Genomic DNA, 26,169 nt, shown 5'->3' on the forward strand with positions numbered 1-26,169 from the left:
ACCATGCACAAGACCAGTCACAACACCATGCACAAGACCAGTCACAACACCATGCACAAGACCAGTCACAAGACCAGTCAGGAGACCATGCACAAGACCAGTCATGAGACCATGCACAAGACCAGTCACAACACCATGCACAAGACCAGTCACAACACCATGCACAAGACCAGTCACGAGACCAGTCAGGAGACCATGCACAAGACCAGTCACGAGACCATGCACAAGACCAGTCATGAGACAATGCACAAGACCAGTCATGAGACCATGCACAAGACCAGTCACAACACCATGCACAAGACCAGTCACAACACCATGCACAAGACCAGTCACAAGACCAGTCAGGAGACCATGCACAAGACCAGTCATAACACCATGCACAAGACCAGTCACAACACCATGCACAAGACCAGTCATGAGACCATGCACAAGACCAGACACAAGTACATATGTAACAGGGTGAAAAGGGAATACTTTTGCTGCAGTTCATTTGAATAGTTTGTGACTTGAATTCAGACTGGAGGTCTTGTTTTGGTCTTGTGAAGTTCTTCAGTGGTCTCAACTATTACACTGATATAATCGATGTATGTACACTGTACATGTTCAAGTTTATTTAGAGAGCATGTAATTGAAGTCGGCATTGCTGGGATACTTCCTGAGTGTAATAAATTGTACAGTGTGATCAGGTGTTTTTTCTTTTTTTTTTTCTTTAATCAATTTGAGACTTTCAACCTTCTCGTAGATTTATGGCCAGGAGACCATCAAGTATGCAACAGAAAAACCCAGGAAAGTTACAGTGATCTTAAACCCAGCAGCCAAAAATGGGTAAGTTTCACTTGGCCCCATTTATTCAGGCTGTTTTGTGTCTTTGTGAAAGTTTGTTTCAAACACACCTTCATGTTGTAACAACCAGTTGGGCAGGTTGCCCTGTTTGTTCAGTGTTGCGCATGAGTCGACCAAATTTTGGCTTAAGTTGGTGAGTTATTTATGGTGTGGGCTTTGTGTCCCTTTATTCCCCTCAGTAATGGCAAAGAGAGAGTCTTACTTAAATACCACAACTGGCTGGCACTGAATACTCAGACGAAGAACACTGAGTAACTCACAATACTCAGTATACTTGATACTGAGTGTACATGTATACAATACTCAGTGTGGAAATACAAGGAGAATATGAAATTGTCTCAATACTTGTTAGACTTAATACTCAGTATAATCAACACTCAATAATGAATACTCACAGAAAGGCATTATGGGCTTCTTCACATACTAATGAAAATTACCGGTAGTTGGGCTTTAAGTAGTCACAACACCCCATCTATGGTTCCTGCATAGGGTCTGTATTTATGCAGCATTGTACTCAATACAAGTTCTGTAAACATTTCCCCTATTTCATTTTTCACTCGTGACTACACCAGTCCAGTTGTAATATATTGATCAAACCAGTTGATACCTGACGCATACTCTAGGCTTTGTAAATGTTAGTTTCAGTTTTCCTTTTTGCAATACATTTGCTGTGTGTTCCTTTGTAGGAAGGCAAAGAAGCTGTTTGACAAGAATGCAGCCCCCCTGCTCCATCTTGCTGGCATTGACATGGAAATTGTAAAGGTGAGGGCGTGGGAAGATACATGCACCTGTTTTGTGAAGTCATTACATGTACCTGCCACACTTTCACAAAAACAGAAGAAAGATACCCAAGCAGACTAAATATTACATTCTAGAATTGCCTTCATTATTTTCATAGTTCTGTCTTGCGAAGATAAATTCCAACTTACTTAATGTGTGCAGGGCTTACGTGGTCCCTTTACTTTTGTCCTTTGCCCTGACAACTCAAGAAAAGTCAGTTTGTGTTTCTATCGCTCTTTCAAATATATTGAGTAGACTTCTGTAAAGGTTCGTTATCACAGCTAGTGTGAAAATGTTTTTGTCAGGGATTTTACAGTATCCGAGGAGCTTGAAAACAATCTGCAAAATTGATTATGCATGTGCATTGCATTTTGTTGGGTATTGTTGACTTTTGAATGCATTTGTAATTGTAGTATTGTAGAAGGACTGTTCTTTGATTTCTTTGATTTACCCTCAATTTTAGTGTAAACAAACGGTACCACGGCATTCATGTTTTGCATCTCGGTTTGCTCACAAAAGATGACTTTAACTATTTTGTGACAAGCATTTTGTGATTCCTTTCAATTTTGGATCTGCCCAATTGATGCAAAAAAGGGAAAAGTATGATAAAAAAAGAATGCAGTTGGAGATCTTGTGCTGCTTGTAATTTTACCTTTTTTTCGGGTCACTCTGTTCCAGTTATCACTCCTAAGATGAAAATGCTACTCCACCTGTTTTAACATTCTTAAAACATTGATTACTTTTCTTTTCTGTTGTGTGCAGACTGAAAGTGAAGGAAACGCAAAAGAGAAAGCTGCTTACTTGGAAGCCACTGATGCAGTCGTGGTTGCCGGTGGCGACGGTACAGTAGGAGAAGTCATCACCGGGCTGCTGCGCAGAGAAGATGAAGCCTCTATCAGTGTACGGTGGCCTCTGGGGATCATCCCAGTCGGCACCACAAACAGCTTGGCCCGGTTCTTGTATGCCAATGCCGAATCCGATGTGAGGTGAGTCTTGACTGGAGACTAAGGCTATGTGTCCAGAAGTTGCGGATGCAACTGGAAATAGTGTGTCAGTGATAGAAGCCATTGCTTACTGACTGCAGCAACTTCCCATAGCCACTTGTACTAAATCCTTGCCTCGTGTAGCTGATCACCAAACATCCGCAGCGTACATCAGGAAAGTTGAAATTACGTTTAACTTCTTGTGAATTCACTGCATGAATACAGTGTTATTATACATCGTTGCTTTTAAGTTTAGATCAGTTTAGAAGTAGCAAGCATGGTATATTTCACACCTGTGTCCTTTCATCAAATCTTCATTTCTAAGCTTTACAGTGTAGAAATCACGCCTAGGTATGTGTCACTGCGTTCTACACCCTCTATTACTGCTGCTGGATCCAATGACATGAGACCACTGGTGACAATTGTACATGGTCCATTTAGGCTGTTTCAACCCTAGTGCTCTGGATTGATGAATGAAAAAAAAAATGAGTTTGGAACTGCAAGAGAAGTTTCTGTAACCTCCCACAAAACTTTGACGTCTCGTAAGATTAGTTTGTTTTGGTTGAAGGTGGATGGGCAATGCAGCTCTGGCAGTCATCCGAGGTCTGACGGAACCTGTGGATGTCATGGCAATACAGGTGAGGGGAGAAGAAGGCATTGAAAAGTCAGGAGAAACTTCATAAATGTCCATCGGTTGTCTTTGTGATAAAGATCCTTTAGCCAAGAAACGCATTTTGTTCAAATTTCACATTTATTTGCAATTAGATTTCTTCATGTTTGGGTTTTGCCAGTAACCATTTCCCCCAAGTTTCTTGACTGACAAAACTGAGTGTTTTTGAAAACTGTTGACCCTTTGGTATTAGAACTTTTGATTCGATTTGTCAAGGGGCATTGAAATTAATAGTTTGTCTTCAACTTTTCCCAGGGTGAAGACGGAAGGAAGGTATTCACAGTCAACAATCTGGAATGGGGACCACTTCAAGAAGCCAGGCAACGCAGCACAAAGTAAGTTGCCGCCTGCTCTGTCATCTTCAAACACAGCGCTGCATGTGTTAAAACAATGCTCAAACGGATTTAGCTTTCTGCCCCTCTCTTTCATGAAGCTTTCTCCAACACCTGATTTTCATCTCTGCTAGTGATGGGTATTGTTATGCGCAGTTAAGTATATTTGTATAGTATCTGCACAATATAAATGTTCCTTATTATTATTATTAGAGGTATTAAATTGTCAAATTAGTAACTAGTCAAGAGTATAAAGTACCACTACCACTCTCTGTAGAAGTTCCCACCCCCAGCAAAGAAGAGAGAGGTTGGTAGTAAAAGTCACCTTGACTATTACCGTAAGTTATTGTTGGCTGCATTTTGTACTTTTAGGGGGTACAAATCAGGTCAATCCGAAGTCGGGCTTGTCACTCAAGGTTCATCGTGCATAATTATAGATTAGTCAGAATATACTTGATTCATAGTTAGTTGTAGGGACTACACAGGCACGGAAACACAGATGTTGTGGAGATAAAGAATGTGGAGACAAATGCGTGTTCCCACAACTCACTCTGTATGCAAATTAGGGTCCTGTTAAACTGTAGTATTTGACCTGTGGTCCGATGGTGGCATGGACTTGCTTTTAATGACTAATACATGTACCAAGAAGCTCTTACTTTTCTTTCATAAGTCAAGACATGAAGTGTGTCCCTCAGAGAGATGATTTCTTCTGATATTCCTACCCTTGCCAGCAGCCTGATCAGCAGTGGCTTTTGCTTATTGATTTGAGATTGGTATAGCCTCACAGTATGTAGTTGCCTATTTCTCACATTGCACTTATTAATAAAAAGGAAGCGTTTTGGCATGAGCATTGCTCACTCCGTTATGCCGTGCCATTTTCTGACATCAGTCACATGACTTACACATACAACATTATCCACATGTGAATGCAGATTTGGCTAGACGTTTATTGGTTTTATCTGTTTCAAGATGTCCAGCTAGTGGTGTATCATGCCATGCATGATATACATGTATTTGTTCTGTATGTCTCTTGAATTATGATCTGAAATATCATCCGAACTTTGAGCTTGTTAAGGACTCCATTTTCTATACAAACAAGATTCCATTTTTCACAAAGTGACACACTTTCTCCTCAGCGATATATATTTCTCAGGTATCACTCTATCCCAAATCTCTATCATTTTTAAAATTCTTACTCAACTTTGTACCATCTTTTACAACATGAACCAGTAGCTTCTATCTGGATGTACCATAACAGTCTCTAGATTCCTCAGTGCCTATGAACTTTTCTGAATCTTCACGTAATGTCACTTCCTCAGTTTCGTTTTTGCCTGGCATAGGGTCCTCTTCGTTTTTGTCATCAACTTACGTATTTTTAACGTCAGTTTTGTAACTTTAGTACACTCTTGCCCTCGTATCTTGCTTCTTGTATCCTTTCTGCACATAAATGCTAAGGCAAGATCATCTGGTGCATAACGTAGGCCTACTTCATTACCCACCGGAGTAGCATTTACAGTAATCTGGGGGCCACTGCCACCTCAATCCACCCAGTTAAATATTTCACAGTCTACATGTGAAGTACATGTAATCGACCATGCCACATGGTCGTACCCCTGTCACATCCCTGAGCTTCATTTCCCGACACTCTTGTTTAATTAAAAAGTATTAGTATCTACACACACAATCACTTTCTTAGGCTGTGCATTTGCTTGCTCTTTCATGCTAGCATCTATCTGCTATCAGCTTTCCAACCATCTATGACCATTTCATAACACTTAAAACACTTATTATACATGTGCATGTAGGTCCTTTCTAGGTCTTGTTTCTGAGAACCTGAACTTGAGCAACCTCTACCTGATACTTTCACTCTATTCAGTAAAATGAATAACTGCCCCTTTTCCTCCCTTATGTCTCTAGATTTCAGCCTTTGCCTATCTCCCTGATTCATGAGACCATTCCTAATTGTTACATAATCATCAGCTAACTGTCTAGATTCTTGCTTCCAAGCCAAACAACCAAATATCACAATATTTGGTTGTGGATACCACAACCTTCTTCATAACTGACAAATTTTCAACCCTGTCTGAAGTCATCCATAAACGTCTGATATATCCTGACTGTCCATTCCCTGTCAGACTCATTACTTCCCTTCCTACTGTTCCTAATTTTTTTTTCTGCAAGCATCAGCCTTCAGCCAGTGCTTCATGATCATAACCCTCTTTAAGCTATCACAGCTAAGTCTGCCAAAGGCTTACCTACTTCAGCTACTCTAGCTCTTGCTGTCATTCATGCATGACCTTCAAATTTTCAAAGATATTTGTCAATCAGGTTTCCCTTGGGGTACTGATATGTGTGAGATGGTCAAACAAATGTTGCCTAAATTGGAGTATTTTCAAAATGGCCTAAAATAAAGTCCAAATAGTATAATAGTACGTTCAGTCTGGATTTCCTCTTTAGAAAAATAATCGACATTGTATTCTGTGTCCCTCTTTATCATTACAATTTGCATCTATTTCAAAATACCTAAATTATGTTGCTTTTCCTTCTGTCTTTGTCCATATTTTACGTGTGAGGTGGTAAAATTCAACATCACTGAAATCAGTGAGGTGGACCGCCTTTACATTTGAATTGGCAGGGTAACCCTGATGTCAATGTCATCAGAATCCCTCAGAACTTTCTGTTAGAACTTGAACATTTGGTGCATCCATCATTTCCTTGCTTCTTTCATTTTCACCCCTTCTTATTTCTCTGTTTGAAGCCATTATTCTCGCTGAATTTCAGCTCATGGTCTCTCTGTTGCACTTCAATCCTTTCCAGTTCAAACTGGACTAGCCAGTTGGATTAGACATTTGGTAATTCATTGTTTACATTTCTAGTGTACGTTAGCTCTTCATCATTATCAGTTTGATCGATTCTATCCCTAGAACTGTTCGCAATATCTTGAAAGTACACAAACCACTCAGCATATACACTTATTGCATCACTTCTGCCAACTTCCACACACTTGCAAGGAGAATGACTCACCACTGTACCAGTGTCTGTAGACTGTCTTCAGTACAAGGCACACTCTGCCGCTCCTGGGATGGTCCCTCCGTGGTCTTGTCCTCAGATCACGTGCACCAACACAGCCTGGTCTGAGTTTCGCTCCAGTCTGCCTGTCACCTTTGCCAGTCACACCAACTTCAACTGGATCTTCTCTTGGGCTGGTCTTCCCATTTCTAGTTGCTCTTCCCCAGCCTCAGATCACATCCTCACAGAAAAGCTCAACAAGTTCAGTTCCTGTGACTCTGCCAACTTTCTTCGGTGCTTTTTCATTTGAGGTTCTTTGAGGTTTCTCATCTCAGCAGATCCTGACACCACTGCCTTGTAACAGTCTCCCCCAGTAATGATTCTCACGATCTTCTCTAAACATCTGTCATGTCGCAAACCGGGGCAGGGCTTGGGGCAGGGGGACCAGTGGCCCCCCCCCTTCCACTTTTCCGATTGGGGGCTTGGCCCCTGCTCCCCCCTTCTTTGCAGGTCCTATGATTTTTTACAATTCCTGAAACATGGCTACTTGTTTTAATGGCTGATGCTTGATGGACTCACGACTGCCCCCTTCCCACTTTGAAAGTCATTCTTCTGTTGACATGGACTCCCAAAGAAAGTCAGCAATGACATACTCAAGTTAGCCAAGAATATGAGAGCAAAGTCTCTTATTTCACAAACTCTGCCTTCTTCAATTAAACAAGGACTAAATGAGGAAAGTGCTTGTTTTTGCACAAGTACATTGTATGTCACTGCACCAAAACACAGATTCTTCACAAAACAAGTATTTTCTTAAACATAAAAATAGTTCGAACACAGAATTAAATCATCGATCATTTGTCTCACACTCATCAGTTACAAACTCTTATTACACCTGTTGTCACTGTAGGATTCCATTCTACTGATCTCTGCTGATCGAAGAACAGAGTTCAACTTTTGGTAATCCCTGACAGAAACACTTCCAAACTAAACAGTGATTGATCCACAAAGAATGCTCTTAGCTTGACAAAAGTTGCCTAAAATACACTGATGCACTGCAAATGAGGTCATTTTGAGGCAAAATATTGACAAGCTTTAATAAGATTTTCCTTGCCCCACTGACAAGGGACTGTAGCAGCAACAGTTTGTCCCTGCTATCTACGTATACCTTGAGCACAAGCATCCCCTCATCAGTTAAAAAGAGCCATGTTGGTCGGAAGTGAATAGTTTTCTGGTAGCAAAGTGCCCGTAACACATGCATTTCAAAGTCATTTGTGAACCAGCGAAGTGCTGTTCCAACCAAAGGAGCCTCCATTGCTAGGAAAATTGCGCCCTCTCTTGGTCTTGCTCAGGGCTCATATTGTAGTAAAAATATGCATGTAAAGGAGATGGACAAATATTGTGTAACGAAATCATCGTAGCCAGAGCATGTCACTGTTGAATATACCTGTTTGAACATAATACATTGTGATCAAGAGCTGTTATGTTCACTACTCATCTCAAGCTTTGAACCTGTTTATGTACATAGTCCATAAACAGGTTACTAAACTAAAGTAGGCAGGGTTGATTGTGTTAGTAAAGAGTTGATGCTCTTTTTGCAAAATGTGGTTTATATGCATGTGTATTTGTTCACAGTACACATCAACACTGTTCCACTTCAATTGAGAAATCAAGACTGCTTTCAGTGGTAAACATTAATTTTATTATACGTGGGAACAAGCTTCTTTGTAGTCAATGCATAATTCATCAGGTTAATTGTAATGAATATACTGTAGAACGTAACACGTAAGATTTGTGGTACTCATTTACTTCACTGAAGAGTCACGATACATGCAGTTTACGTCACAACAGTGGGCAGGGCTTCTGGGTCAGTCTATTGTTGGTACCATGTTGCAGCAAAGCAGGGGATTTTGCATCAAAACTTCCCTGATTTAAAGAAAACTGATGGCTAAGGGGAATTAACAACAGTTATGACATGACAGAAAAAATTACTTTTAATGAATGAACTGATTTCTTCTTGTAGATTTGATGAGAATTTCATTGGCGAGGCAAATGGAAAGACATCAACCGTGACTTTGATGTATCTTACTTTCAAGTCAACAGAATGCATGTGGTTGCCTGTTCATTTTCGAGCAAACCTGTTTGCGATGGCTATCCAAATAACAATTTTCATAACAGTTTTTGGCCAATACTGCTTGAGGCTGAGACTGGCAATTGATGCTGGTTTCTGGCCTTGGTGGTGGAGGCTTCGGGTGATCGAATGCCGCTTAACTGCTCACAGATTACGTGATGCGTAGCTGAGAGTTGTAGGCGTGTGTTCATATGTACCCTCCACAATGCAATCCAAAGATAGAGTTTATCATACGTGTACTCTAGAATCACTTCTGTCCTGTCAGATACTCTCCTCAAGTCGTCACTATTCCTTACTCAAATCACAGGATCATTTGTCACAGTGTTAATTTCCATCAGTGGCTATGCAGAAATATACAGGTCTGACCCAAGGAAGCTAAATACTTAAACACAGTATATTTTCTTCTTGGACAATTCCATTTTGCATCGTACTAACAAATTGATCTGTTTCAGTAATTCAGCACGGATTATATCAGTCATTTCTCCTCGTGCTCTGCTGTACGCGGCACTTTATTTGAAACTTCCTAAGGCAGTTAGCCATTCCTGCTGGTTGACTGCCTGTCACTCACCCAATCTTAAAGACTGGATAAAACATTGGCTGACTGTATACCACCTCACATAGTACATGTACATCAAAACTCTTTTTTTTTTTTGGAAGCAAACTTGGAGATCACTACTACACATCTTCCCAGAAGTCCTGATATGCAAAATATGGGCTCTATCCCAAGTGGCACAAACACAACATTGTGTACCTCGGGTCAAACAACGAGGGTGCCAACCTCGACCTTTTACATGTACATGTAGGCCTACATGTATGGTGAACGCCAAGTAGGGAATTCCCCATCTATTATTTCACGAGTTACAGAGTTCTGTGCAGCCTTCCTGACCCTAACTCTTTCTCTGTGAGCTGCGAGGCGTAGAGAAACGAGTGGGTTGAGTCTGAACCCCGTGTTTCCCCTACGAGTGTATTTGTCATGATACACAGGCATCTATCCAAAATATTTCAATTACAATCAAGAAAATCCAGACTACTGCTTGATGTGGTCAGGTTTTTATGGCATGTACATGTAGGGATACAAGCTTGTGTGGAACCACTGCATCATTCATGAAGTTAATTCTAATGAATATTCTGATTATTCTGTGGCATTCATTCAGTGCACTGAGGAGCACGTGATGTTTTGCGTCACAACAGTGGGCAGGGCTTCTGGGTCAGTCTATTGTTGATACCATGTTGCAGCAAAGCGGGGGTTTTGTTATCGGAAATTGCCTAATTCAAAGAAAACTACCGGCTAAAAGAGTAAATGATAGTTAACACGCAACGGCAAAAGTTGATTTTTAATAGATGAAGTAATTTCTTGTTGCAGATGTGATGTAACTTTCATTGGCAAGACAAATGGAAAAACAGTAACTGTGACTTTGGCATATGTTACATTGAACTTACCTAAATGCTTGAAAGATTTATTTTAACATCGCAATGGCTATTGAGGTATCCATTTGCATCAAAGGTCTCGGTCAATATTGCTTTAGGTTGAACCTGTCTTTTGAAGTCAGGTTATGGCCTTGGCGGTGGCGACTTCGAAGGCTTGAGTGCCGCTTGATGGCTCGCTGATAACATTGTAAATATTACAAATATGTTTATGAGCGCGCTAACTTCAAGTGAGTTGCGCTCGTCACAAAGTCCAAAGACAGACTCTTGTCATTCAGTACATGAACATACACCATAGGATCGTTAAGTTGTCACTGTGCCAAATTCACAATTCCAAATTCAAACCACGAGCTCATCAGTTGCAATGGTAATATGCATCAGGAGCAACCTCATGTATCTAGAAATACACGCAGTCTGACTAAATGGCCAAATAAAAAATGCACTGTATTTTCCTCCTTGACACAAGTGCATATTAATTTGAAGTACTGCATTTACGTTGTAGCAGCACTATTTGAGACGGAAACATAATAGATAAAAATTGAACGTAATCTGCAACCTCAATAAACATTTGTCAACGTATTTCTACACTTCTCTTTGAAATTGTTCCATCTCACAGAGTTAAGGTTGTAGGACACCATGCCACACTTTGAAGTAAATAATTCCCTCTTAAAGAGCACCTCTAAGGAAACACGTTTTCTCTGATTTTATCTGTTCAAATTAATATTGAAGCATCCTAATTGAACGCAGTGTCATTTGTCTTCAGAGCTCAACTATAACTAGTTTAAAAGGGCATTTTTCTGTTTATGCCAAGACGCAAATTCTGAATGTTGATTTTGTCATTCTGAGAAACAGGGGAACCCTTGCCATGTGTTCGTAGTGGATAAACCCTTGTGCATGCCAAACAATGCCTACATGCATCCACAGATTTATGTTTTGGGATACAAATTCCTCTCAAGTAACCTTCAAGAGATGTCTGCAAACCAAATTGAGGTGATTGTTTGTAGTATCTTCCATCATCACAGGAGTTAAACAAGATATCAATCTTGATGGGCAGCCCAACAAAGAGTATCTTGTAAACACACTGAAATTCAGGTAAATGTACATTTAGCTACCAGTAACTACTTTCCTGTACAAGAGGACACAAACAAGTGGCTAATGAATGTGGTAGAAATGTAGCATGTTATGTTGCAGAAATGTACATAATAAGGTCAATTCGTTCTCACTTTAATTGAAGATCCTGTCTTACATGATGTGTGCAACAAGTTATTGTTACAAGTTGTTTATAATGATGTGGTGTGCGTTGCTGAATACAGTCCCTAATAGCAGCAGTAAACCTTTCATCCGTATTTAATCTGTAGCATACATTGCTGGCTTTTAAACATATTTGCTGCTTGAAGCAAAATAGGGAAGGATTTTTTTTTCAGTTTCTTCTGCATGAGTTACAATTACTGCGTATTAAATGGGTTGCCCCGTTTGCAAAAGTGGTAATAGGATACTAGAAGTTGTTTGGTTGCTTTGCGAATCTCTGTATTCCTGAAGTAATAGATGACTACATTTACCCAGCTGTTTGTTAAACAGGGTAGCAGAGTTAGAAAGAAGGTTGTTACTGTGTAGGATGGGTTATGTGATAGGAAAAAATAAAGAACAGGCAGAAGATTGAAAAGCAGTGCACTCAAAGCTACGAGGAACAAGGTATTCAGTGCCCTGTGTTTAGGTCTTGCTGGCTGATTTCCCTGTTGAGCGAGCTGGTTGTCGGCATGAATGCGGCGTGCGTGATGACGTGAAATCAGAGAAAGTCTACAGTACACAGTCAGAAGTGCCACCAAACTGCTGAGCACCGTGGATGCAAATGTAACTTGCAGGTAGATTAGTACATCTGTGCCTGGTTTGTAAAAGGTGCATGCCAGTGCACCCTTTGAGTAGATAGTTTCCCAGCTGGTGAGAATGCCTGCCCCTGTCGCAATGCATAAGCCAATTACCCAGGCAGCACAGGCTGCAATCCGTGCTCGCTTCACCGTCACTAAAGCATGATAACGGAGTGCATACACCACGGAAATGTAGCGGTCTGCAGAGAGCAGGAGCAGTGATAGGAGGGAACTGGCAACAAAGGAGATGTACAAGAATGACTGCAGCCCACACATGGCATCCCCAAACGGCCAGGTTCCGCAGAACGTTGAAACAGTCATGGGAGCAGCCCCAAAAATCCCCAGTCCCAGATCGGCAGCTGTCATAGATCTGAGAAACACTTTGGTGGTGTCGTAGACTGTGTTGACGTGTCTCAGAGCTAGGAGACAGAGTGGGTTGAGGATAATGAGTAAAGCGGTTGATATCAGGAGGAAGATACATGCTGTGATGGTATACACGTAATCAGTGTTGGTCTCATTTTCCGGCATTGCGGATGCACCATGGAGGGAGTCATTGTAGAATCCCAAATCCATCAGTTTTTGCATTGAAGTTGTTCTGGTCATACTTGGAGCAGAGTTCAACAAGAACACTGCATGTTCTCCAAATAAAGTGGTGTATGTGTGGGTTTGTGTAAAAGTTGTCCAAAGCGCAACAACTTCATTGGCTCTGTGATCAACGTACACGTATTTGATTAGCCCAGCATCCAATTAAATGGTTGATGGTTTCAGCGACGTGTGTAATCAGGCTAACACAAAATGTGCCCTTGACAGTAGTTTTCATAACATCACTGTCAGGTTGCTTATTATTAGATTTCATTTTGAATATGTGGGAACCAAACCAGCTCATTGGTCAAAGCCAAGCTGTTGTTAGAACAAATACAATATGCTAACCAACACTGTTCCCTGCTGTTGGATTTTTTTCTTTGATACTTCAGTGTTGCCTGATATGCCAACAACTCATCCACGTGTCATACCCTCCCGGTCTCTGAAACTGTTTCCATATTACCAATTAGACTCATCGTCCATCAAATGCCATGACAACAAATGGCCCATGGTACCATTCTCATTAATATATCAGCTGTCAATTTATGGCTTGGCATTAGGTCTTTATTGGAAAACAAGGACTGAAGAACACATTAAAGGGTAGCTGCAATCAATTCATTTCAATGCAAACCTTGAAACTACAGGTTTGTGTCTCAGTTTACCTTACTTCCAACTTTTGTTTCACTATTTCAAATGGCATTTTACTGCCTGTTTGGTTTTTATTTCATATTCATAAGCAAAGGTTTGATGTCATCTCAGGAAGAAAGCGTCAATGTTACATTGGTTTGTACACGAAAAAGTCCTGACTTTCTGGACGAAATTTTTTCTTCCATGCTTAATTATTGCTGTTTATGTGCAAAGCACTAAGCAAACATCAATCCCTTTCTCTGAAATGCTTGCAGTAGGTACATGTACATTCTGAGTTCACAATTTGCACAGAAAAACCTATGCACTGAACAATGTCTTTCCTCGATGCCATCAAGCAACGGCACCCTCAGTTGTCCTGGAAAGCACGGATAATTGTTTAAGTTTCAAAAAGTGCACTTTTCAATGCTTATAAAACTAAACAGGAACATGAAAGAGTTTTCATACTTTAACTGCAAGACTGCACTGCAGGAAAAACTGTACCTAAAAATCACTGCGACTGCATTTGAACTAAAAACAGACTGAAATGCCAGATTGAGTGGGAAAAAGCAACATTCAAGTGTTGTATTTGGAGAAAACATCAAAAAAGAATACACAGTCTGCAAGTTGTTTAATGTTGATTTGGATTATGCAACTTAAAAATGTAGCCCAATTTGTTGAACCAGAAATCATGAGAGTGCCCAGAAGACAATTTGCATGATGCTGTGTAATGATAGTGTTCCCGCTTGTAGAAATAAATAACACAGGGGCAGATGTTATCTGTGGAAAGACCATTCATTCACTTTGCTTTACTTGAAGAAATAGTGGCTCTTATATGACAACAGCCAAAAGTCCCCTGCATTCTCAATATCATAAATGAAGACCACAATATTTTTACAGTGTATTATTTTCTGTTTTGTTTTGTTCAAAGTTTCTCACTGGAGCGACTGAATTTTCTGATGACCTACTTTTTTACAACAGTGAAACAGGCATGTTGGTTATTGTCCAGTTTAATAGTGTTCTCTACTTGCTTTTTAAGCTTTGCAATCAGCATGAAGAACACTGAAAGAATGTTAACTTCATCTGCACAGCGTTCGTCATAAGATAACTGTGTGAGCGGTAGCCATTGCTTACTCACACCATGTTCCTTGTGAAATAGAGCAACGCCTTTTGTACCATCACGTTTTTTCCCGTGTAGAATTACTTGCACAAAGGATTTTGAGTTCGAGGATTTCTGTGGCCTAATGCTTTGAGTTTTCTATGCACATGAATTTTACCATTATTTCCTTGTGTTGTTTGTGTGTAGCCGAGGTTCATGGTCTGTGTTTAATGAAGTGCAAGGTCTGCGTGTCATAATGTATTCACTTATGTTTAATTCATACACACGTGTACAGGTTCAACTTTGGCATTTCAGTGCGTCACATACAGTGGGCGGGACTTTGCAGAATGAGATAAAGTTGTTACAAGTTTGCAGTAAAGCGACACTTCTCAGTGAAAATTGTTTGACATGGACAAAGTGTGTGCCTCAGGGAAAGAAATGAGTCTCAAACTAAAAGAACATTGCTATTCAGAGATGTCTTGATATGAATTGCACATCTAGAGAAGATCTTGTTTGTGTGGGGCACTGAACAAATTTACACCACTGTGAAGTTGAGGGGAACAGTAAATGTAAAACCAGTTTGAAATTGCAAAATGTAATTGTGTGGCACTGAACTACTTTCAAAAATTAGGCCATGGAAGTAATATTACCAGAGATAATTGTTGGGTTTCGTTCCTTCTATCTGAGTGTGAAACTAGCCATGGGGATTAACTTATGGCCCCGCCACTTCCATTTGAGGATTGTAGAAATCCGTTTAGTTACTACTAATGCTATATTGTATAATTATGTTAATAATAATGATAATAATGTAGCAAATAATGTAGTAAATAATGATAATAGAGAAAATAATGCGTAGTAAATAGATAAATTGAATAAAAGGTGGAGGAGGTGGAGGAAAGGTGGCAAAGGAAAAAAAAAGGTCAACATTGCCAATGAGCGGGATGACCTTGAGTCTCTGTATCTTTCAACACATGATGTTACAACTTACCGTGTTTCTTTAATACCAATCCTGGTTTGTACATACTTGCTGTCACATTGTAGCACATACATGTAACTCATTGCCTGGTAGGCTCCTCTATGTAAGAGCACATGTATGTGAAACATATGCGTTCTAAGACATCCAGCACAACATACAAATGAATGATGAGTCTTGGGGAATTATTTCCTGCCTTGTGGATGGTTTTCCAGTCAATTCAGGAAGGTTCCCATCCGAGCTACCTGCCTATGTTTGAAAAAATCAATGTACCAGGCTTTGATTCTACATGAAGTTCTTGGCACGGATTTGTCAGTTACATAATTCAGTAAAGAGGGTAAAATCTTGTTGCTTAGCCTGCTCTACAGGAGAAATGGTGTTAAACATGGTAAATTGTGCAACTGGCAAATTTTGCAGATTTTAAAAGAATGAAGTTGTTATTTGTATAAAAGAGAATGTTTTGTGTGTTTGTTCTTTTTCAGGTACTGGTACTTTGGCTCTTTGAAATGGAAGTTAACTTATGTTTTTGCAACTCTGAAAAATGTAAGTGCAAAAATTGTACGAATGCGGCTGCCCTATATACAGCGTGCCGGCGATGTGCACAAGACATCAAAAATAATCAAAGCTCTTCAATGACACGTGCCAGCCATCAGTGCCACGTGCGCGCCGCCAAAGGGAATTCATATAAGGCAGCGATAATTCTTCCACAATGGGCTTTTCCAGATTCTAATTACCATCAGCTTACATATTAAAAAAATGAAAATCAACAAGAACCAAAAAAAGGAATCCTTCCCCTGTTCCCTTAATTTAAGAATGAGGCAATTTAAAAAGGATAAATTCCAAAACTGACAAAACATCACAACCCCAGTAATGCCAGAACAAAAAGCATTCACTTCCGACTTGAATGTTTGCTACATTATACATGTACACAAAAGGACCATTTCATACAGTACACTGAAGACATTGCACACAGCTCCACATACAGCAAATTTCGGATACAACGAACGTTTTCACAGATCCAACAGATATCGTAACTATTGAAGCTACTTCAGTAATGATTGTGATACATCTTTAAAGCGAAACCGTGGCTATCACTTTAATGACTGGCTGTTGTTGGTAACTAAAATGGCTGATTAGGGACCGTGCTGTCCAACCAATTAGCACCTTCCCATGAATAGATTTGGAGTTAGCAAGATTAAACAACTGACACAAGCCATGTACCTGTCAATGACTAACTCTGCTTCCAATTTCATGATCAAGGAGTTGTAAATGCTTGTTGGAAATGGATCGTCAACGATGCTTTTTCAGACAACAGAGTCACAAAAACCTTCGTTGTAAGAGGAATTTCGAACAGTGTGATTTCGCTCTAACAAATTTTCGCTCCATAGAAATGTGCACATTTTCACCGGGACCAAAGATATGTGTTTGTTGTATAACCAGAATTTTGTTAAAGCCAATTTTATAATAATAAGAGTTGACTGCAAATTGAAAATGTTATCAATTAACAAAGATAATTGGAATGAAATGGATTAAAATATATCAGAATTTAAAATAAATACAGGTAAAAGGACTTGTTGGAAAACTTTTTTCATCCTAAAAACTCTAGCTGCATGTTTTAAGTAGAAATAAAAATCAGGCTTTGCCAACTTGCTTATATGCCCTCTCATAGTGGCCATTTTATTTTCCCTGTTTTCTCAACTTGACTCCTAAATAGGCGTGGCCGCCCGTGTTGAAAGCCAACATCAAACACAGGCCGGCCTTTGAAGTATCAGAGCCAGAGGTGGTGGTCAGAAATGCTGGCATCGACTGGTGGGCGTGGCTGCAGAGGCTGATGATCTGGAGGAACAGCCCAAAAGAGAGCAAAGGTATAATGGATACAAGCAGTAACTACAGAGGGCGCCACACATTTAGTTTACATCATCATCACAAGATTGTAAACACTTTCAGCTAATTATTGTGTTTCAGAATCAGAGGCCAACACGGATGATGAAGGAACCGAAGCAGAGAAGGAGATCAAATGGACTGAGGATGACATTGTTACCACTGAGCTAGTGGTTGCCACCGGCAACAGGGATGTAGTCAAAATGGTTTGTGCTTTCTGATTTTTAGTCTACATTTTTCTGTTGCATTGTGGAGGTTTCAGTATCAGCATGTCATTTCAAGAGGACGGTCTTGACCACTGGAATCACTCATAGTAGCCAGAAAACAATGAGGGTGTACCGAGCAAAATGCTGGGATTTCCCACACTCAATAGTCGTTTTTACAACCTCTTATCTGTAAAACACATTTTCTCACAAGCTGCGTCTGCAGGGTTGTTGTGTAATGTTTTCATAATTTCACTCCTAACAACATTACACTTTCTTCAAGCCTGGCCAACCATCTCTGAGACAGAATAATGCCAATTTCCATACTGGTTTTTGTTGAGGGAACGGTAATTTATAAGTCTGTTTTTCTTTGGTTCCATAGTCACCTAGAGGCCTGAGGCTAACGAAAGGACCAGCTGAACTGTCACGGACAGAGTACATCAGAGAAGGGTAGGTTTCCATTAAGTGACAACCTGTGGGGGTCTGAGGGAATGCTCAGTGGTTAGTCAGTGATATCAGGCTCACGGTAGCAGTGTTGTCCCTCTTGTATTATTGGTCCGAGTGTGGGGTGCATTATCATTTGTGACCCTTCATCAACACTTGGTTCCTTCGATGGCAGGTCACTTTTGCAGCCTAAGTCATAATGAAACTGCATAGTGAGTACTTTTTTGCTGGAATATGTTCAGATGGAGAAGGACTGATTCAAGTCAAGGAGGTGCAAGTGGACGGTACAAAACCCAGACAGAAGAGGTCGGGGAAGTTAAGATCACACCAGTATTAAAGGAGGTTGGTACTTCAATTGATGTCAAAGTCATTGACAGTGATGCGATGACTGGGACCATTCCTTGCCAAGTTTAAGAACTTTTTTAAAGACTTTTGAAATTTTAGCTGCAGAAGCATTGCTCATGATTTTCTTCACCCTGCCAGGAGTGTCTTAAGAACATGTTATAAGAACCATCACGTACATGCAACACTTGCACGTGCATCTTTCTCTCTTCACCTGTCTCAAGTCGGCATGAACAGTTCATCAAGACATTCTTCAGTTTCAATACTTAAGTGAAGTTAGATGCATCTTGTGGTGTGAAAGACCCTGAGATTAAAGACTAGCATTTGACTTACAGCAAATCAAGTCATGCTGATGATGCATCCAAGAAATAACACTTCCCTCCTCTTGCTTTTCCGTGTTCTAGCCTCTGTTCTAACAAAGCTGTCCCTGTTTCTCAGCTGTCATTTGATATCACAATTTCTCATGATTTTTTTCTCCCTCTTTCCAGGGTGCAGAGGCATGGTACAGTGTGGACAATGATAGACTAGAGGCTCAGCCAATCACAGTGCAGATACTTCCTAAAAAATTACAATTCTTCACAGACAGGCAAGATAGGGACAATGTGATTGGTGGGCCACAAAGGACATGATTACTCCCTGGTTCTTTTGTCGGCCAATAAAATTTGTCCGTTTTCACAGGATTTGCTTATTTTTCTTTGCGAGTGAGAGGCATTTTGACTGATGGCATCATGAACAACATGGCAATGAATAGCTGGGCCATAATCCAGAAGACGGACAAGCAAAAGAGAAAAAGGAATTGAAAAGGATTTCAACTTTACTAATGAAGGAATTTGCTATTTCATGGAGCAAAATGACAGAAGTTGAGCTTCCAATGTTCCATTTAACAAGATATTTAAACGGTCAACAGAAACCTTATGTCAACATAAGTACACCCAGGAAGGAAAATAAAACAAAAATGAGTGTTTTGAGCACAACAAAGTGCTTTTATTTTGTTCCAAAGCAAGTTACATGTAGAAAAACGATTTTGTCACGACGTCATGGTGTGTAATAAAATTTCACAACTAGCAAAGAAACATTAGTGTATGATGCTGTAAACAGATTCCTTTTTACTTCTAGGTAGTATTTTTCACATCAGTGTATAAAAATGAACTTGCCTTGTCTTTTTAAAAATGTATCTCAGCTGCTGAGTTTAAAATTGTACTGAAGAGAAATCCAATACAAAAATTCAGTCAGACATCATGTGTACAACAGAGTGACGGAGTAAGAAAGGAAATAACATTACATTGTTTGGACTGAAGGCAAATCACTGAGCACACAGAGAGAGACGGCAGTTTGTAAATGACACTCTGTTATTTTCTTTGACACCGTCGAAAAGTATCCAAGTCTGCTTTCAAAAAGCAGTACACATTAAACAACTTTCAGTAAATCACTTCTTTGGCAAGTTGACTCCAGAGTCCCTTGACTTCTGAGTCCCCGAGTTATCCGTGCCATGCTCAATGTCTACACTCTCTGCTTAACAATTACATGTAAGTTCAAATACTCAAAAAGTACTGTATCGTTTAAACAAAAAATTAAATGCAGAATTATATTGGCATAATTAAAACTGATAAACGCAGGAACTATGGGTAACAATTACTTCTACAGAGCTGAGAGATCATGCAAAGTACTAAAAACCTCTAAAATAAATCTTTCTTTTCCATCTTTCTAAATATATTGTAGTCCATTGCGCCTTTCAGTTTGACACAATGTGCACATTCAGCTGGTCATTACAGATGGAACACACTGCTATTTCTCAGAACCACACAAGCACATGGTCTTATGGCAAACTTAATGACAACAGGTGCATGTACATAAATTGCAGCAAATGGAAGCACACCAGCTGTGCTGTAACACTAATACCAACAGCACAATTTAAAAGTTCCAGGACTTCATTTAATTTGTATTCAAATGGAGAAATCTGTACTCTTTGGTCCTTCAACAGTGGAAATTTTTTGGGGGTGGGAGTGTTAATATACTATGGCAGTACTATGAAACCAAACTGAAGTTTCTTCTACTTGTAGGTATCCAGGCTTACTGTCCGTAACATTTTGTCCAAATGAGCCGTGCTCTACATGCAGTAGTCATAATCAGTAATTTACATTGTTAATCATGGGATAAGCAATGTGTCACGATCGTTTCGACGATTTATTGTTTAAACTGAAAGCATTTTGTAGCCATTATCCAATTTGTTTCTGTTTGTGGACGCTAAAATGACTAAGTTTATCCCCTTTAGCTTTATAGTTCTCTCTGAATTTTAAACCATAGCAAATAAACCCACTCAGACACTGACCCTGGTGAGAAATCTGATCACACAGGAAAGTATATAATACAGCCGATTAAAATGGGAAGGAATGCTTATTCACTTCCCTAGATTTTACAGGGATGGAACATGTGACCTGTCTTTTTTTCCATTCATGTAACAGTAACACTTAAGTGTGTCGGGCAATGTTTAGGCAAGTTCAGTCGACCCTCCTTTGGAGGGGAAGCCTCATTACCTGTTTCAGTTGATATCAGGATTTTGCTTTTCTCACAAATCACTTCAGGGTCAAAACATTAACTGAGTGGTCTTTCTATTTAAAGCTGAATCTCTGCAGAGTGCAGCGTGTCAGAAATCTTACTTCATTCCTCAAGAAAAAAATCTAACTTATACTGCTTCAACTCTGTCGACTTGTCACCTTGTGAGTGCTGAACCAGCTACAGTGCTGCCAGTCAGAAGTAATTAAGTATGCGTCGCACTGTGCTCATTGGCTATCCCCTCCCCTTCCCAACTTCCCCTCCCCCAAACTCTCTCCCTCTAACCCCCCCACTCACAGGTGTTCATAGCAATGACAAACCTCAGAGATTTGGACGGAAGGTTCAGAGTTCACCCCTGGATATCCTGGGTCCTTTCTTTTTGGGTTTCTTTTCTTTTTTCTTTTTCGGTGGTGTCGGTTCTGCTACCTGCACAATCATCCAAGAAGAAAAAGACGATGTTCATTTGTGTCAAAATCTACAGAAGTTGGATTTTTTCGGTTGCTGATGACTCAGTGCCGTCATTTTTCACAGAGCGGCGTACCACATATGCTAATGCTTAAAAGTTTTTTCGTAACAAAGAAGTTGGCCACTTTTTGAAACACACTTGCAACATGAGGTGAAGAGGACAGTGGTATCATATTTATACCACGATTCATACAACTACTGTGGTCCACACAATTTGAAAAAATACACAAGTCACCTGGATTCAATAATCATTATTTCTCGTAATACTGACCTCTTCTCTTTTGAACGGATTGACATAATCAGGATCCCTCTTAATCAGTCTGAGTTCCTGTGACATCTGCAAACAAGAAACGCACACCAGCATGAGAGGCGGGACCAGTTTCTGTCTGAAATGAGGAAAAGCTTCTTCCCTTCCAGCGCATCTACAGGTGAATGTACGTAGGATGTATCGATAGACAAAATGAATGTGAACTGAAAGCTTGGAATTCAAACCGCCAGCTTTGACTGATACATGAAACCTCTCCACTCTTGTTGGACTGTGTCATCAGTGATGCAACCAAGTTGGAGAGGGGCCGGGCGTGAGTGTCTGACAGCAAACTATCTGAACTCTTGATGTTGCCCGCTCTATCACCTACTCGCCAGTTGATAGCCAAAATACTTTTCACACAGAAGTGTGCTGTCCAGAGCATGCCAGAGGATGTGTCTCTTGGTTTCAAGCAAGGTTTCCCCTGCCCATTCAACTGTGAGGCAGTCCACCTCACTGATTTTAGTGACTACCTCGGGCTTTTCTGTTGAATTTCACGACCTCAACACTTGAAACTGACGGAGATGGAAGGAAAATCATAGCTTGGACATTTGAAATAGATTAGTTTCAAATCATTTAGAATTGTAAAAAGAGACACAGAATACAATATTGATTTATGTTAGAGGGGAAATTTAATAAAAATATACTGCGATACTATATAGAATTTAAGTTAGGTTCTTTTGAAAATGCTTCTCTTTGAGGCACTAGAATTTGGGCAAAATTTGTTGGACCACCTCAAACATAGCAATACTCAAGGGGAAACCCTGGTTTTAAGGTTGCTCGTACATCATGAAAATGGACAGTCCCATCGTACTGCAGAGGAGTGAAGCATACTAGAGTGGAGCTTATGAGGGTCGAGTATTGACTGGTGGTATAATGTGAGTTAGCTTAATGGTATTTCCAAGCAAAGGTACAGGGTGAAGTTGCTTGAGTATGGCCGGCAAAAACACTTGCATCTATGAGAAACGGCTTTCCAGTTCGTAGGTGTGACATCACTTCAGTTTAAACAACGCCCACTGCACAGGCACTGCACATAGAGTTACATGCATTGATGGCCGTTTACATGGAACAATGGAACTGGAAGTTAACACGCAACTTCAGCGATCGTCCAATGGGAGCCTGCAAATCGTGGCGCATCTGCCTTTGTGACAAAGTCACTTCTGAACTGGATAGCCACTTAGTAGCTACTGGCAGCTTACATACGTAGGCATGTGTGTTATTGCCAGCCACAGTTGAGGTGATACCGAAGGCAGCTTTGGGAATCAGAAGTCATGTTGAATAGGTGGGGCCTTGAAACCAGCCACGTCATGGCACCTGTGTTCCTGAGTAATGCCCTTTCGTCCAATTGCATGTGTCCATTCAGGAGTAGATCGCTGAATGAGTTGAACAATGCAGCAAGCTGATGGCTCAGGTGGAATGCTTGCAGTAGCACCATGCAAGGATACGATCTCTTTTGGGAGTCTGTATGGTTCTTAAAAGAACCGTGAGAACCATACGGACTCACAAAAGAGATCGTATCCTTGCATGGTGCTACCGCAAGCTTTCTATCTTAGTTGTCTGTCACCATGAATAGCTTGAAATCCCAAGCTGATGGCTGTTTACAAATACTCTGAATGTTTTACTGTCCATCACTGACCAAAAGTTATGGTGAGCTTTGCATCAAAGCAGCTACTGAAAGGGAAACATCAGTGTCGGCTTTGATACCCCAAGAAACGCAAAATTAGCGTCACTGGATAACAACAGCTGTGTTGGTTTAACAGTTCAAGCAAACAATGGACATCAAATTACCAAGTTCATTAACTTCTTGTGAGTGTCATCATAGAACCCCGTCTGTTCAGCGTATGTTACTGCCCAGCGGACAACCTCCCGTAACTCTTTCTTCTTGCTGTACAAGCTGTGGGTTATGTCGGGCAGTCTCAGCACGATGTCACCGAGAAAGGCAAGATTTTCTAGAAGCAGCGAAAGACCTGCCAGACAGGGAATGAAAACAGTCACTCTGGGATTGCAACCGTCACATGCCCATGTCACAGTTATAATGTCACATCATGTTGTGCACATCAAACTATTCTGTTTAATGAAATGAAAAAGATGGGTAATTTAAGCATATGCAAAGTCGGCTGCTAAGCCTTATTCCTCCCTGAGAGGGATGCCAGTCCATTGCATCTCATGCTCCGGGAAAGCCAGTATCTATCTGTACACCCAGACGGAGAGAGGCAAGTAGGGTTCAAGGGGCTCACTAGAGGACACAGCAAATGTAACACATCTACATTTGAAGCCTTTCCCCCCCACTCAAGAATCCTGCCAACAATGCTACGCATGCAACTGAAAGAACTGCGTAGTACTTCTTACTGTCTTTTATTGCTTGATGGGTGGGAAATGGCATTCCTGGTTGAAAGCCAGAGCCTGTCAGCGTCTGCTTTGATTCGGTTAATATCTGATTGAAAGAGAAGAAAATGATTCAATAAAATAAAAACTGGGGGATAAAGGTCACCTATCATTCCTATGATGTAATGTCTGCTATCTCATGTCTGTACATCACAAGGGTTGTAGGGGCAACATCAAGGCATCTTGACTTCACTGAGTCTGAGATCAAGGCCCTGTTTTGCAGTTGCATCCATCCTTGGTTAATTCTTACAGAAACAACCGAGGGCGCAGCAAGGCGCCAGGTACCTGCACGTGTCCTTAAATACATGTTCTCTTATGCCCCTCCCTCGTCTTGTACCACTCCTATCCATTCCCCCACCTCTTGCATCTTGTCAAGAAGCAAATCTATCAGCTTAAACTGTTGCTCGTGGTTGTATTTGTCAAAGATGTCTTGGATGGCACTATGCTGCTGGCTTCTCTTCTGAAGAAAAATCCTCTGGACTGATTTGAGAACTGTTTAAGGAAAACGTCTGTACAAGTATTCTTTATGATATGACACTACAGTTGACAGAATTCAGTTTAAAACGTTCAAATGCCGACTTATTTTTTCTGGGCCACCATGCTTAATTACTCGTTCTAATTCAAATTTTACATGGAACACGGTGTATACTATATGTACATATGTACAGTTATATGATTAACATTTATACCAGGATGCCATGACACTGACGCAATTGTTTAATTTAAAAAGAAAAAATACAAAACTAAAATCCCTTACTGGAAATCCTTCTTCCATCAAGTACGCCTACATGTAATGCCTGAAGCCATGTTTCAGGGGATTTCACAATAAGTTTGTCTATCATTTCTGACCGGCCCTTATATTTGGCTCCGACTGAGGGGAAAAACTTATATCATGCCATCAACCCAGTCTGGAATTCCCCAGCAAGAAAAAGCAAAATTTCAAGAATTGTTGGGTTCAAACATTTCTTAACCCTGCTTTCCCCAACCAACTGACCCTCCCTGAAGGTCAAAAAATGGCATAAAATTAACTATGGACACCACTATCACAAGACTGTACACAAGATTATGCAGTCAAAGGCCCACTTGTTGATTTTTGAGGCTTTATCTTTGACTTGATATCCACACAATGGAAAAGACAACGTTTGAGTGGCCACACAAAGACATGCAATCTCCATGCTTTCAGTCAATCCATAAATACAAAGGAAACCCAACTCTGCATGCTTTGCCATAGATCACTCGCTCAGATCTTTTATTCAGGGGGAAAAGGTGTATTTTTCCCATTAGTTATCCAGAAGAATCCCTAAGAAAGCTAGAAATGCTTGAAACATCATTAAACTTGTTTCACTTGCTGGAATTTTTTGAAGAAAAACACTGAGAAAATTTTCAAAGGACTGTATGAATTGCAATCTCGCAACATATTTTGAAAAAAAGGGGACATCATTTCACAATTTATGGTATTTATCAATTGGCAATTTTACGCCTGGAAATTCAGCACCCATCCATAAATGCTGCAAATACACAGGCCCCTACAACAGTAACAATGGACCCCCCCCAAAAAAAACCCCAGCACCTAAGTTATATCCATTTGTGTCCCCCGTTGGTTAGCTTTTGATGACAAGAAGCCTTGTTCTAGCTAGTGAACACCTTGTCTTTTGCCTCTTATTCGCCTGACTCCTTCTCCAGATCGATCATGGAGGTAGAAATAGATGCCCAGATACACCAGACAATAGAGCAAGGGCTTTGCTCTGAGGCCAGATGCTAGAGAATCGCTTCCTCTGGAGTTCGCTAGCTTTGTAAAACACTTGTAACTTGCATAAAGGATACACATTTCCAACTCTTTGCCGCTGTCCTTTTTCCCAGCACCAGCGCCATCTTTCTCCTCTCTGTCCGCCGTGCCCGTATCGCTCTGCCCCGCCTCCGTTTTACGGCTATCGTCCGCACCAGTTCCTGATGAATGTTTTGCAGTATTCTCCTTGCCCCAAACTACAACTTGCGTTGAAAGCAGAACAACAGCAATAAAGGGAACTACAATGCAAGAGATATCCATAGCCTCAGGTCTAAAAATTGAACATATAATCAAAACTTTTCCGAGGTCAACTTTTCTGCACGTGTAATATTATGGTAATATTTTAATAAAAATGTGCAACGCGTATGATGAGGCTGTACATGTATGTGTATACGCGTACAAACTCCAACAATTGACCCAACAGCTGTCTGCGGGTGCTAGGTCATAGGCTTCATTCCAGCCGCTCATGTAATCTCCAGCAACGATCCCCGAG

General features: G+C 40.5%; 2 protein-coding genes across 3 annotated transcripts in view; one reads left to right on the forward strand and one right to left on the reverse strand.

Annotated features, from left to right (window-relative positions):
• The window catches only part of LOC147800019 (acylglycerol kinase, mitochondrial-like), a 22,430-nt gene extending 3,174 nt beyond the window's left edge, over positions 1-19,256 (forward strand). The window contains exons 3-13 of one of the 2 annotated variants that reach the window (XM_087132519.1): positions 743-825; positions 1,530-1,605; positions 2,386-2,609; positions 3,175-3,244; positions 3,532-3,611; positions 15,796-15,856; positions 17,028-17,178; positions 17,261-17,400; positions 17,780-17,847; positions 18,084-18,183; positions 18,672-19,256. In XM_087132519.1, coding sequence (XP_086988645.1) covers positions 743-825; positions 1,530-1,605; positions 2,386-2,609; positions 3,175-3,244; positions 3,532-3,611; positions 15,796-15,856; positions 17,028-17,178; positions 17,261-17,400; positions 17,780-17,847; positions 18,084-18,183; positions 18,672-18,812 — 1,194 coding nt within the window. In that variant the 3' untranslated portion in view covers positions 18,813-19,256. The remainder of the gene's footprint in view (positions 1-742; positions 826-1,529; positions 1,606-2,385; positions 2,610-3,174; positions 3,245-3,531; positions 3,612-15,795; positions 15,857-17,027; positions 17,179-17,260; positions 17,401-17,779; positions 17,848-18,083; positions 18,184-18,671) is intronic. The other variant, XM_087132520.1, reaches the window with a different exon arrangement.
• Positions 19,140-26,075, reverse strand: ccdc134 (coiled-coil domain containing 134). The gene is made up of 6 exons (XM_022229160.2): positions 25,715-26,075; positions 24,249-24,370; positions 23,855-23,939; positions 23,294-23,472; positions 21,473-21,538; positions 19,140-21,162 (listed from the first exon to the last, which is right to left on the reverse strand). Exons 1-6 carry the CDS (start codon positions 25,935-25,937, stop codon positions 21,079-21,081), a joined length of 759 nt encoding a protein of 252 aa, XP_022084852.2. The 5' UTR covers positions 25,938-26,075; the 3' UTR covers positions 19,140-21,078.
• Positions 26,076-26,169: the final 94 nt, after the last annotated feature.

The sequence above is a fragment of the Acanthaster planci genome, linkage group LG02, assembly GCF_054643075.1.
Source record: "Acanthaster planci isolate LZ-2023a linkage group LG02, COTS_SCS, whole genome shotgun sequence".
In the NCBI taxonomy this organism is placed as follows: domain Eukaryota; kingdom Metazoa; phylum Echinodermata; class Asteroidea; order Valvatida; family Acanthasteridae; genus Acanthaster; species Acanthaster planci.

Bases quoted from the DNA above. Each gene is read 5' to 3' on its own strand.
- ccdc134 (XM_022229160.2), bottom strand. From the start codon at position 25,937: ATGGATATCTCTTGCATTGTAGTTCCCTTTATTGCTGTTGTTCTGCTT. The intron at 23,940-24,248 runs GTGGGGGAATGG...TCTTTCAATCAG, and splicing joins TTCTTGACAAGATGCAAGAG to ATATTAACCGAATCAAAGCA. The intron at 21,539-23,293 runs GTAATTTGATGT...TCTTGTTTGCAG, and splicing joins ACAAGAAGTTAATGAACTTG to ATGTCACAGGAACTCAGACT.